Source organism: Electrona antarctica (assembly GCF_951216825.1).
Source record: "Electrona antarctica genome assembly, chromosome: 3".
Lineage (NCBI taxonomy): Eukaryota > Metazoa > Chordata > Actinopteri > Myctophiformes > Myctophidae > Electrona > Electrona antarctica.
In genome coordinates, this window is record NC_136808.1 from 50,289,474 (window position 1) to 50,303,836 (window position 14,363).

The 14,363-nt window shown below is 40.2% G+C and overlaps 2 protein-coding genes across 2 annotated transcripts; both read left to right on the forward strand.

Annotated features, from left to right (window-relative positions):
- Window positions 1–6,704: 6,704 nt before the first annotated feature.
- LOC306920958 (E3 ubiquitin-protein ligase TRIM21-like) lies at window positions 6,705–8,392 on the forward strand (the record flags this gene model as incomplete). Its single annotated transcript, XM_079497966.1, has 1 exon — window positions 6,705–8,392. One exon carries the CDS (start codon window positions 6,705–6,707, stop codon window positions 8,358–8,360), a length of 1,656 nt encoding a protein of 551 aa, XP_079354092.1. The 3' UTR covers window positions 8,361–8,392.
- Window positions 8,393–10,314: 1,922 nt separating this feature from the next.
- On the forward strand, window positions 10,315–13,876 carry LOC306920959 (zinc finger protein RFP-like). The gene is made up of 2 exons (XM_079497967.1): window positions 10,315–10,452; window positions 11,929–13,876. Exon 2 carries the CDS (start codon window positions 11,938–11,940, stop codon window positions 13,576–13,578), a length of 1,641 nt encoding a protein of 546 aa, XP_079354093.1. The 5' UTR covers window positions 10,315–10,452; window positions 11,929–11,937; the 3' UTR covers window positions 13,579–13,876.
- The last annotated feature ends 487 nt before the right edge of the window (window positions 13,877–14,363 follow it).

Here is a 14,363-nt window from a genome sequence, read left to right on the forward strand (position 1 = left end):
GTAAACAAACCCTTTGTATACATCTAGCATGCATCAATGTTGTATGCTAGATCGAAAGGTGTGAGTGAAGCCTAATAGTATTTTCTTATTACCATGTTTTATGTACTATGTCAGTGATTCTCAACCTTTTTTTAATTTCATGGACCACAGTTTGCACTGTAAAATCCTCAGTGTTTATTTATTTAACTGAGTGTGCACGAATGGAACAAAATTGACCCGTAAGGGTAAAAACAAAAAACACAGAAGAGGCTATTGGAGAACCTGATTTGGATAGGGGGACACATGATCTGATATAGGGCAATGTCACTATGACAGAAAGAGACAAGATGGAGACCCGTAAGGGTCCATTTGGAGACCCGTAAAGGTCCATTTGGTTCCATTTGTACACGCTCAGAGTTCCAGACCCAAAAGGGTCCGTTTGGACCCCCGGTGGTCCCTGGACCCGGTGTTGATAAATGGTAACTGCATTAATGTTGACTGTTGTTATTGTTGTTTTTTAGAAGTTGGTATTGGTCCATTATAAAATAATGAGCTTTAATTGATGTAGATCTCGGCCAATGGCGGTATAAGTGTTAAGGATGAGCCAATAGGATCCATCCAACCATTTGGTAAACCATTTAAAACCATTATGGGTGGGCCAGTAAGAACCATCCGACCATTCAAAGAACATTGTTTTCTAAATGGTCCTGAATGCTTCTTAAAGATGTAAAGTCCAATGTTGACTTGTCATCTGACAACATAATGTTTGTTAATATTAATATAATGTTTGTACCTTGTTAAAAATAAATTAAGATTAAGATCCTTGAGTAAAACAAAGTGTTGTCTCCTCGTACATGTGTTGTGTGTAGAACATGGGACGTTATATGTGTTATGCTTTACATTAGATGCATGTGCATTACATTCACCCACACATTCATACACCGATGGCGGAGGAAACCATGCAAAGCACCAACCTGCACAATCAGGAGCAACCAGGGGTTCAGAGGTCTTGCTCAAGGACACTTCGACACTATAACTCGAGCCCGGGAACCTCACGGTTGCCATCCGGCCGTTCTCCCTGAGCCACTGTTTTTTCATGATTTTCATCATTTTTTTAAAATCCTTCAAAATCATGAAAAACGACATACTATAGTATGTCTTCTGAAACCATGAACTATAGTATGTTGTTTGTTCATGATTTTCATGATTTTTTTTTAAACCTGTGACAAAAAAGTGTGACGAAAAAGTGTGACGAGAAAGTGTGACGAAAAAGTAAGTAAATACATAAATGATGATGAATGATGATGAGTGAAAAGTGAGTGATGAGTGAAAAGTGATGAGTGAAAAGTGACCATCACTTTTCAGTCATCACTTGAAAAGTGAAAAGTGATGAGTGAAAAGTGATGATCACTTTTCACTCATCACTTTTTCACTCATACTATAGCACGCCGTTTTTCATAATTTTTGAGGATTTGAAAAAAAGACAAATCACTCCGAGACCATGGACTATAGCCATGGTCTCGGAGTGATTTTCGTCTGAAAATCACTCCGAGACCGGAGTGATTTTCGTCTTTTTTTTAAATCCTAGTTTTTCATCATTTTTGACCATGGGCTATAGCCCATCTCGGAAGGCATACTGTAGCACGCCGTTTATCTACATTTTTGAGGATTTAAAAAAAGACGAAAATCACTCTGACAGCATACTATAGCACGCCGTTTTTCACCATTTTTGAGGATTTAAAAAAAAGACGAAAATCACTCGAGAAAATGGACTATAGCCCATGGTCTCGGAGTGATTTTCGTCTTTTTTTCAAATCCTCGTTTTTCATGATTTTTGACCATGGGCTATAGCCCATCTCAGACGACTTACTATAGCACGCTGTTTATCTAGATTTTTGAGGATTTGAAAAAAAGACGAAAATCACTCCGAGACTCAGACGGCACGCCGTTTTTCATCATTTTTGAGGATTTTAAAAAAAGACGAAAATCACTCCGAGACATGGGCTCGGACCGTCGGACGGCATACTATAGCATGCCGTTTTTCATCATTTTTGAGGATTTGAAAAAAAGACGAAAATCACTCTGAGACCCTCGGACGGCATACTATAGCATGCCGTTTTTCTTCATTTTTGAGGATTTGAAAAAAAGGCAAAAATCACTCCAAGACCATGGACTATAGCCCATGGTTTCAGAGTGATTCTCCTCTTTTTTTCAAATCCTCGTTTTTCATCATTTTTGAGAAAGACGAAAATAACTCTGAAACTACAAAACAATTCAAAGTAAAAAGTTCCAGCATGTGTCTCCATAGTCAGCTGTATGAATTATGAAGTATGAATGGAGTTTCTAGGAGAAAGTGACTTTTTGAAGTGCCACTATCTGCCATTGAGCCCCATTATAAAATTCTGAAATTTGAAAGCACTATATTTCTAAAGCTATTCAACATTTCAAAGATTCCTTTTCAGGCAAACATGTCAACCGTAAGATGAACCTAAATATGTTCAAATGGGGTTTCTAGGTGTAAGTATGTAGGACTAGTAGCATGCCAAAGTTTGTGCTATTGCCATTGAGAATGCATTGGGCGTTTAAGTTAAATAACTCAGAAAATACAAAACATTTCAAAGTAAAAGGTTCCAGCATGTGTCTCCACAATAAGCTGAATTATAAAACACGTGAATGGAGATTCTAGGACAAAGTGATTTTTGACGTGCCATAGAGCTGCCATTGAGCCCCATTATAAAATTCTCAAATTTGAAAGCACTATATTTCTAAAACTATTAAACATTTCAAAGATTCCTTTTCAGGCAAACATGTCCACCGTAAGATTAACCTAAATAGGTTTGAATGGGGTTTCTAGGTGTAAGTATGTAGGACTAGTAGCATGACAAAGTTTGTGCTATTGCCATTGCATTGGGCGTTTAAGTTAAATAACTCAGAAACTACAAAACATTTCAAAGTAAAATGTTCCAGCATGTGTCTCCACAGTAAGCTGAATTATAAAACATGTGAATGGAGATTCTAGGACAAAGTGATTTTTTGACTTCAAGGTCCTTTTATTTACCAACTGCACCATACCTTAGACTGACTGAGGGCTGCGTTCGAATTGCTAGGGTTGTTCCCTACTCCCTACTCCCCATACGGGGACCCAGACTCAGTGGACTCAAATAGTGATGAATTTGGACAATACTCCCTGTATGGGGAGCACCGACTCTGACGTCAATATCGGTAGAGGGCGCTATAGGTCCGCGGGTTCATGTACTTTTTATTGTCTCCACCAGGCCGAAGGCATGGTGAGAGAGTATGTTTGCACTCCGTCCGTCCGTGTGTCCGTCCGTGTGTCCGTCCGTCCGTCCGTCTGTGACCAGCTAATCTCCGGCACCGTTAACCCGGTCGATGCCAAACTTTGCACACACACTCCCTGGATGCCAACGATGAACCTCTGCCCCAAAATTTCCAGAACGGCCTGTTATAGCGCCACCAGGAAGCCGCTTTGTGCAAAACAAGTTTTTGGACAGTACACCTACAGATTTTGTCCAAACATCACGCAAATTGGTACACAATCTCTCTAGAGCCATTCAACGAAACTGGTCTTTCAGATTTCTCAGACTCCATCCTGATTGGCTAAGATTGGCTTCCAAAGTTCGCAGGAGTGCTCAGTTTCAAACAAAATGCTGCAAATCATGAACACATCGTGTGATTTCCGTGAAATTGTGCACGCACATTCCCACTAGGCCGAGGAAGAAATGCCACATGAACATTTTCAACTCAGCCTCATGGTGGCGCTATAACTGGCCGAAAAGTGTTTTTACCTGTAACTGCACGGATCTGTGGATAACTTTTTATGCACACTCCATAGAGGCCAAGGAAAAACCTTTGCATGGAATTTTTCACATCTGCTCTTTATAGCGCCACCAGGAGGCTGACATATGTAAAACACATTTTCTAATATTACTCTAATTTTATCCAAATTTCACGCACATCGGTACACATGCTCTCCATAGTCATGTGATCAAGACGGGTTTGTTTGATTTCTCATAATCCACCCTCATTCCCCACGATTGGCTTCTAAACTTTTCAGGAGTAGCCCGCTTTGTACAAATCGCCACAACTACTCAACGCAGCGTCGATTGTGGTGAAACTGTGCATGCATATTCCCACTAGGCTTTGGAAGAAATGCCACTTGACAGTTTTCAAATCAGCCTCATGGTGGCGCTACAACAGGCCAAGCCGCGTCTCACACACACACACACACACACACACACACACACACACACACACACACACACACACACACACACACACACACACACCACACACACACACACACACACACACACACGTTTATATTGCTCCTAAACATTTTGCCAAACATCACACACACACTCCTATCCTCCTGGTGGAGACCTGTGCCCAGAAGGGCACTTTTTCTAGTTTGAACTGTTTTTAATAACATTTTCAGTCAATCAATCTGCCTCACAGCTCACAGTGACAGACGATAGCCTTCACTGACCACCCGATAGGCCTATCCTTATAGCCTCCTCCTGTTCAGAATCAACTTTATTGTCACATCACAGACAGACAGTTTAGAGATGTAAAAAGCAGGTGGACATTTATCCTTATACTGTACATGTTCGAGAGACAGAATATCAAAATGTCTACATAGACCTACATTATCTACATAGACCTGTGGTCGTTCAGGGATACTGTATCTAAACCATAATGGTGATGCCTTGAGGCATCAGGTTAGGGTGACACAATTTGACTGATTAAAAGTCACTGGAAATGTTTTACAATACAAACATGTACCCTAGTGTCACCACTGAGTGTTTCTCCTGCAGCACAGTTATGACAACGTGAGCTAAATTATTTTACTATGGGGATCACAGGACAATCAGGACATAATCATTACTATAATGAGGACCACCTGTCTAATAAAGGTTTAGGCCCAGGGGATCCATGACGTCGAAAGGGATTCAGGATAGATGGGCACTAGGGACACCTGGGTACCTTGGCTAGCCTCTGTTGTCGTTAAATGTTGAAAAATAAATTATTTGAAAAATGTTCAATGTGATGTAAAGTAGGCATGATGTGAACATGCACCGTACATCATTATCAGACTTAGTTTTATCCTTCAACTTCTTGTTTATGCCCCAACATGACTGGATATACAGATGTAGCTTATAATCATACATAGACTACTTTTGGCCATTTGAAAATAGCCGATCTACAAGCTCACAATGCGTCGGGATGTGACGCATTGTGAGCTTGTAGATCGGCTATTTTCAAAGGATGTTTATACATTTGAAATCTTGAAATGGGACATTCTTCACATTGACTAGGGTACTTTTACTTTTGGTACTTTAAGTACATGTTGATGCCAATACCTTTTGTACTTTTACTCAAGTACATTTTGAATTCCTGACTTTTACTTACAAAGTAGTTCTCCATTGCAGTACTGATACTTTTACATGCTGGGGTTCTCAAATGGTTGAGTATACATTCTGAGTTGTTCTTCGAGCAGACATTAAAGGGTTAACAGCTACAGCCCACCGACGAGTTCCTCAGTGAGGAAATGAAATGAAATCTAGTGAAACGAAAGTTAAAACATAGTGAACAGTTTGGTGGCAGCGTCACTAGACTCTAGTACTCCTTTCAACAAGACATTTTACACAAACTGTACAACTTAAACATTGGTAAGTACTTAATGATTTATTATCCTAAAAAGGATGGTCATGTCACACAGTGACATGACCATCATAAACCCATATTTCATTCCCCAACTATAGTCTATTAGCTATTAGCGTTTTTATGATTTCAGCTGAGCTGAGCTGAGCTGAGCTGTGTGTGTGTGTGTGTGTGTGTGTGTGTGTGTGTGTGTGTGTGTGTGTGTGTGTGTGTGTGTGTGTGTGTGTGTGTGTGTGTGTGTGTGTGTGTGTGTGTGTGTGTGTGTGTGTTTTGTAGGCCACATCCAGCTATGGTGACAGACAGGTAGTCTGTGTGGTTAAATATCAAAGTGAATGAACAGGTGTGAGATCTGTGAGAGTCTGTAATCCTTCTAAAAGTCATGTAGTGAATATTTTCTTGTGTCTTATTGTTGATCTTGCCTCCTTTCCTTTTAATTTGTTTAATAATAATGTTAAACATTAATAATGTTGTTTAATCTTGGTTTTAATCTGGTTTAATATTATAAATGTTATTTTTCTTTTGTTCTCTATTTTATGTAAAGCACTTTGGGCTGCATTTGATGTCATTAAAGGTGCTATGCAAAAAGAAAAGAAAATCTTTGGCCTATTGATAATCACCTGTCAGGCCTGTTTTAAAAAACCGTGATCTGCATTTTTGAGGGAAGGGCTCAGGACATTCCACGTCTGGGTGGCAGTGCTGTAGAAGGAGAATTTACCCATGCTTGTTTTTATTAAGTGTGTGGTACCAGATCGTTGTTCTAGCCCACTCTAGTATTGTGGCTGTGGGTGTCACTCACTTTGTTTAGGCAATTAGTCAGATACTCAGATACCTGTGAGAAGTAGCATCCAGAAATAAAATGTTTCACTTTTGCCAATTTGGAGTACTGTATGTTTGCAAAGTTTCACATGGATCGGTCCAGTGGTGCCAGAGATTAGCTGTTCAAAGACAGACACACTAATGATAATCTCCGGCCTGGCAGAGATACCTGTGAGAAGTAACATCCAAAACTAAAATTGTTTCACTTTTATTTTCTGTGTGTAGAAATGGCGTCTGCCAGCAGTCTCCTGTCTGAAGAGCAGCTCCTGTGTTCTATCTGTCTGGATGTGTTCACTGATCCAATCACCACTCCATGTGGACACAACTACTGCAACACCTGCATCACACAGCACTGGAATACTAGTAATGTGTGTCGGTGTCCGCTATGTAAAGAAACCTTCAAAAAGAGACCAAAATTCTCTGTTAATAAAGTCCTCTCTGAGATGGCCGATCAGTTCAGGAAGTCAAAGCAGCAGAGACAAACTTCCAGCACAAACCCAGAACCTGCTGAACCAGATGAAGTCTCCTGTGACGTCTGTACTGAGACCAAACCCAAAGCCCTGAAGTCCTGCCTGGTGTGTCTAACCTCCTACTGTGACACTCACCTGGAGCCTCACCTGAGACTTGCAGGGTTAAAACGACACAAGCTAATCGACCCTGTGAAGAACTTGGAATACATTCTGTGTAAGAAACATGACAGACCTCTGGAGCTGTTCTGTAAGACTGACCACGTGTGCATCTGTCAGTTCTGCACTGAGTCAGACCACAAGTTACATCAGATTGTATCTCTGAAAGAGGCATGTGAAGGAAAGAAGGCTGATCTGGGAAAGACAGAGGCTGAAGTTCAGCAGATGATCCAGGAGAGACAAGTGAAGATTCAGGAGGTCAGACACTCAGTAGAGCTCAGTATGAAAGATGCAGACAGAGAGACAGCACACAGTGTGCAGGTCTTCACTGCTCTGATCAGATGTATTGAGAGAAGACAGGCTGAGCTCATTGATGTGATCGAAGAGAAGCAGAAAACAACAGAGAAACAGGCTGAAGGCTTCATCAAAGATCTGCAACAGGAAATCACAGAGTTAGAGAAGAGAAGTTCTGAGCTTAAGCAGCTCTCACACACTGAAGACCACCTCCACCTCCTCCAGAACTTCACATCCATCAACTCCCCTCCACCCATTAAGGACTGGACAAAGGTCAATGTCCATCAGTCTTCATATGCAGGGACTGTGATGACAGCTGTGGGGACTGTGAAGACAGCTGTATGTCAGTTGGAGAAGACACTCATGGAGAAGAACCTGCATGATGCTGAGCTGAGGAGAATCCAGCTATATGAGGTGGATGTAACTCTGGATGCTGATACAGCAAATCCCCTCCTCATCCTGTCTGAGGATGGAAAACAAGTGAGGGATGGAAACGTAAAGAAGAATCTCCCAAACAACCCAGAGAGATTCTCTGGTTATGTCAATGTCTTAGGAAAACAAAGCTTCTCATCAGGAAGGTTTTACTATGAGGTTCAGGTTAAAGGGAAGACTGTCTGGAATTTAGGAGTGGCCAGAGAGTCCATCAAGAGGAAGAGAGGCTTCACACCGAGTCCCAACAATGGTTTGTGGACTATAGGTTTGAGTAATGGAAATAAGTACATGGCTAAAGCTGACCCTGATGTTCTCCTCCCTATAAGAGAGGAGCTCCAGAAAGTGGGAGTGTTTGTGGATTATGAGGAGGGTCTGGTCTCCTTTTATGATGTGGAGACCAGAGTTCATCTCTACTCTTTCACTGGCTGCACCTTCACTGAGAAACTCTATCCATTATTCGGTCCTGGTCTTATTATCTATGGTAAAAACTCTGCTCCTCTGATCATATCTCCTGTCAATCACACAGATTAGACTAATCCGCACCAAAAGGATGTTTTTCTCAATTGTTCTCTCAATGTGTGTATAGAACAAACACTTAATTTTCCATGTCTGAGTTGTAGCCAAATAGTATTTTTTTATCTTAAAATATATTCCTGTCTGTTTGGAATTGGGACTAGATGATATTAATATTTTATGGCACTCAACATTGACAAGATTGATATCTACCAGGAATAAAACGTAATGTTAATGTCAGTCTTGTACTAATATACTAGAACATTTAATAGTTCAAATAGAAATGCAGTGATTTTTCAATGATTATATTATGTTATCTTTTATCTTATGTACAGCATTTAATATCTACGAATCAATGATATCAACCATATCAGACGGACAAAATGAATCAGTTATTGTACATAATGATCATATGACTGTAAACTCTGTGAATTGTTCTCTCAATGCAGACATTATAACCACTTGAACCCTAGCATCCTTATTCTGGGGAACGTTCACCGAAGATAGCAGATCTACAAGCTCGCAAAGCATTACAATGCGTAGCACTGTCACGATTACAAACTTAAGTTGACGATTAATTGATACACAAATAATTGTGATTAATGATTTAATTGTGTTTGTGGCATTACAACTTGTATTTCTGTTTTCCTTTTAGACTTCGTAATCATAAATTGCACAGGACAGATATGATGAATAACTTAAATATACAAAGAAATCACTGACACATTTAATATTTTGTTCTTTCCAAAAAATGAAAGAAATGTTTGAAAATGTATGGACATTTTTCAACATGGAAACCATTGATGATTATGCAAAAATAATTGTGATTAGGCGATCATGTAATAATTCTGATAGGCCTAGCAATGCTACGCGTTGTGAGCTTGTAGATCAGCTACTTTTGTCGAAGAGATTTTGTGTAGAAGGGGTGAAAAAGAGCGTACCAAGTACAGTGCCAACTCAGGTGTGTTTTAAGTATAGAGGGTATAAGTTAAGTTCTGCCGTACAACATGTCACATTGATGACCTTCATATAGTATATGTTGGTGTTCATCTCATGTGGAATTGTGACAGCATGTTTTGCATGTCTGGGATTTGCTAGTGAGGAAGATTTTGATGTTTGAAACAATGGAAAATACAATATTGTAATTTGGTTGGATTTACAATAAATGTTCATGAGGAGATTATCCAGTGTCCAGACTGTTCTTTATGTATTATATTGTTGTTCAGAGACCTCGTGTCTCACAGACTGACACAGTGTATTCCTAGAACTTGAAATGTCCTTCCTTGTAACACTTGGGTCATTAAACCATCTAAACTAAAATGTGGAACGCCCTACCAACAGCCGTTAAGAGATGTGAATCCCTAGACTCCTTCAAGACCGCTTTCAAAAAGCACCTACGGGTTGCTGCAATTTGAAACTGGCCCCTGTAAAAAATAAGTTAACCCCCCCCCCCCCACACACACACACACACACACACACACACACACACACCATTTTCCCATACTGTACATACTGTACACGGCACCGTACATCATTATCAGACTTAATTTTATCCTTGAACTTCTTGTTTAAGCCCCAACATGACTGGATATACAGGTTTTGTAGCAGTTGTAGAAATATTAGACCTTAATTTTCTAATGTTAAAGCATGTTCTTCTAATCATGCAAAGTATACTTTTCTTAAAAACAAACCTAATAGCCAATTTAATACAGAGGTGCCCACTCTTCCTTGGTGCCCAGTCTACCCAACTATCCTGTTACCGTACTGTAACTAAACTGTGCCCATGATATGAATAACTAAATATGTGAGTAGTTTTTCCACCACTGTAGATTGAATAATGTTCCCTGGCTGGAATTTTAGATGCTGGGGTTCTCAAATGGTTGTGTACACATTCTGAGTTGTTGTCCAGCAGGTGGCAGTAAAGGGTTGCTCAATGAGGAAGTGAAATGAAATGAAATCTGGTGAAACCAAAGAAAAGTTTGGTGGCAGCGACACTCTCTCTAGTCTAGAGTCTCTCTCTACAAAACCTTTCAACAAGACGTTGTACACACAAAGTCTACAGAACCTTTCAACAAGACGTTTTACACAAATACTGACAACTTAAACATTGGTAAGTAGGCTACTGCATTTAGTTAATGATTTATCCTAAACAAGGAAACCTGCCTCTGTCAGTCAGTCTGTCTATTAAAGTCTAATCCTGATTTTCTTTCCTCACGTATGACCATCATAAGCCCGTTTTTCACTTTCCCAAATGATTTAAGTTTAATTAATATTAGTTAGTTAGTATTAGTATCAGTTTTTATGATTTCATTTTTTTCGTGTGTGTGTGTGTGTGTGTGTGTGTGTGTGTGTGTGTGTGTGTGTGTGTGTGTGTGTGTGTGTGTGTGTGTGTGTGTGTGTGTGTGTGTGTGTGTGTGTGTGTGTGTGTGTGTGTGTGTGTGTGCGATTGATTACTTTGCATGGACAAGCACTGGGATCAAAGTCTGCTAAGAAAGCCTCTTTTATTGGCTTGTAATGTAGCACCTTTGACCTTCCTACGTTTCTGATTGCCTGACAAAATATGTTCCAACCTTTCAGCATGATCACAGGTTTAAACAGACAGGGGTGCCATTAAAAACTCTGAATTATTTAACAATTCTAATCTAAAATGCAATAGCCTATCCAAGAATCCAATAATGTAAAAAGCAAATCTAAAATCCACTATCATTTAGGAGTCTGCACATCCCGCACAACCCGTCTCCTTAGGTCATCTAAGTGCTGCTGGCCTCCTCGAGGTGCCAACAATGAATTATAAAAAACATGTGGAAGCACCTTTCTGCTTTTATAGACCAACGGCCTGGAACAAGCTCCCATTAGGCTATAAGACAGCTGGGCAACGATAACATGTAGCTTTAAAAGCAAAGCCCCAGACCCACTTTTTACTCTAGCTTTACCTGTAAATGTACATTAGTATATTATCTTTCAATAGGTAGAGTCTGTGGTTCCTTATTGAAGTGTGTATCTAAACAAGTGACAGGTAGTCTGTGTAGTTACATTTGAAATGAATGAACAGGTGTGAGAGTCTGTAATCCTTCTAAAAGTCATGTAGTGATGTTTTGTTATTTTCTTGTAGTGTTTTAATGTTGATCTTGCCTCCTTTTAATTTGTTCTGGATCGGGTTTTTCATTATTGTTTTTCATCTGGTTTAATATTATGAATGTTATTATTATATTATTCTTTTGTTCTCTTTTTTTATATGTAAAGCAATTTGGGCTGCATTTGATGTCATGAAAGGTGCTATACAAAAAATAATACATCTTGCATGGTATTGTGGGTATGTTTGCATGATCACCTGTCTAAAGGAGAAGTGATTTCTTCCGCCAGTGATCTGCATGTTTTTAGGGAGGGGGTCAGGGCACATCTGGGTGGCAGTGCTGTAGAAGGAGAATTTACCCATGTTTGTTTTATAAGTGGGTTGTACCAGATCATTGTTCTAGCCCACTCTAGTATTGTGGCTGTGGGTGTCGCTCACCTTTTTGAGGTAATTTGTAAGATACTCAGATACCTGTGTAGCATCCAACTAAATTTGTTTCACTTTTATTCTCAGTGTGTAGAAATGGCGTCTGCAAGCATTCTCCTGTCTGAAGAGCAGTTCCTGTGTTCTATCTGTCTGGATGTGTTCACTGATCCAATCACCACTCCATGTGGACACAACTACTGCAACACCTGTATCACACATTACTGGGACACTAAGGATGTGTATCAGTGTCCTCTATGTAAAGAATCCTTCACTAAGAGACCAAAATTCTCCGTCAATAAAGTCTTCTCTGAGATGGCTGATCAGTTCAGGAAGTCAAAGCAGCAGAGACAAACTTCCAGCACAAACCCAGAACCTGCTGAACCAGATGAAGTCTCCTGTGACGTCTGTACTGAGACCAAAACCAAAGCCCTGAAGTCCTGCCTGGTGTGTCTGACCTCTTACTGTGACACTCACCTGGAGCCTCACCTGAAACTCGCGGGGTTAAAACGACACAAACTAATCGACCCTGTGAAGAACTTGGAAGACATCCTGTGTAAGAAACATGACAGACCTCTGGAGCTGTTCTGTAAGACTGACCACATGTGCATATGTCAGTTCTGCACCGAGTCAGACCACAAGTTACATCAGATTGTATCTCTGAAAGAGGCCTATGGAGGAAAGAAGGCTGAGCTGGGAAAGACAGAGGCTGAAGTTCAGCAGATGATCCAGGAGAGACGAGTGAAGATTCAGGAGGTCCGACACTCAGTGGAGTTCAGCAGGAAAGATGCAGACAGAGAGATAGAAGACAGTGTGCAGGTCTTCACTGCTCTAATCAGATGTATTGAGAGAAGCCAGGCTGAGCTCATTGATGTGATTGAAGAGCAGCAGAAAACATCAGAGAAACAGGCTGAAGGCTTCATCAAAGAGCTGCAACAAGAAATCACTGAGTTAGAGAAGAGAAGCTCTGAGCTGAAGCAGCTCTCACACACTGAAGACCACCTCCACCTCCTCCAGAACTTCACATCCATCAACTCCCCCCCACCCACCAAGGACTGGACAAAGGTCAATGTCCATCAGTCTTCATATGCAGGGACTGTGAAGACAGCTGTGGCTCAGCTGGAGAAGACACTCAGTCAAGAGATGGAGAAGAACCTGCATGATGCTGAGCTGAGGAGGATCCAGCAATATGAGGTGGATGTAACTCTGGACCCTGATACAGCACACTGCGAACTCATCCTGACTGAGGATGGAAAACAAGTGAGTTATGACAACGTAAAGAAGAATCTCCCAGAAAACCCAGAGAGATTCTCTATGTATGCCAATGTTTTAGGAAAACAAAGCTTCTCCTCAGGAAGGTATTACTATGAAGTTCAGGTTGGAGGGAAGACTGCCTGGACAGTAGGAGTGGCCAGAGAGTCCATCAACAGGAAAGGAGGCACACTGAGTCCCAACGATGGTTACTGGACTATATGGTTGAGGAATGGAAATGAGTACAAGGCTCTTGCTGGCCCTTCTGTCCTCCTCCCTGTAAGAGAGGAGCTCCAGAAAGTGGGAGTGTTTGTGGATTATGAGGAGGGTCTGGTCTCCTTTTATGACGTGGAGACCAGAGTTCACCTCTATTCTTACACTGGCTGCGCCTTCACTGAGAGACTATATCCATACTTCAGTCCATGTTTTAGTAGAAATGGTGAAAACTCTGCTCCTCTGATCATATCTCCTGTCAATCACACAGATTAGACTAATCCGCAGCGAAAGGTTTTCTTTCATGTAAAACAAATGTGTGTATAGAAGAGTTCATACAGATTTGTCAGTCAACTTTCATTTCAAATAAATCCATTGTTGTTCGTAACAGATGTATAAATATATATTATATTAATCTATCGAAACACAAATCTGTATGTGTTGTAGCCAAATAAGCAAAACATGTTTAGAATTGGGACTAGATTGTATTTGATTTTATGGCATTCAGGTTTAAGTTTTACTCAACATTGGCAAGATTGATATCTACCAGGAATAAAACATAATGTTAATGTCAGTCTTGTACTAATATACTAGAACATTTAATAGTGCAAATAGGAATGCAGTGATTCTGCAATGATTATTTTATTGTCTCTTATGTACAGTAGTAATCTAATATGATGTTATCAATCATAGAAGATGGACAACATAATCAGTTATTGTACATAATGTTCATATGATTGTAAACAACCACTTGAACCCTAGCATCCTTACAGTATTCTGGGGGAACGTTCACCGAAGATAGCCGATCTACAAGTTCACAACGCATTACTATGCGATGCGTAGCGCTGTCACGGTTACAAACTTAAGTTGACGATTAATTCTCACACAAATATTTGAGATTAATGATTTAATTGTGTTTTTTGCATTGAACATTATAATTTGTATTTCTGTTTCCCTTTTAGGCTTCTAAATTGCAGAGGGCAGATATGATGAATAACTTAAATATACAAAGAAATCACAGACATTTAATATTTTGTTCTTTCCAAAAAAATTCAACATGG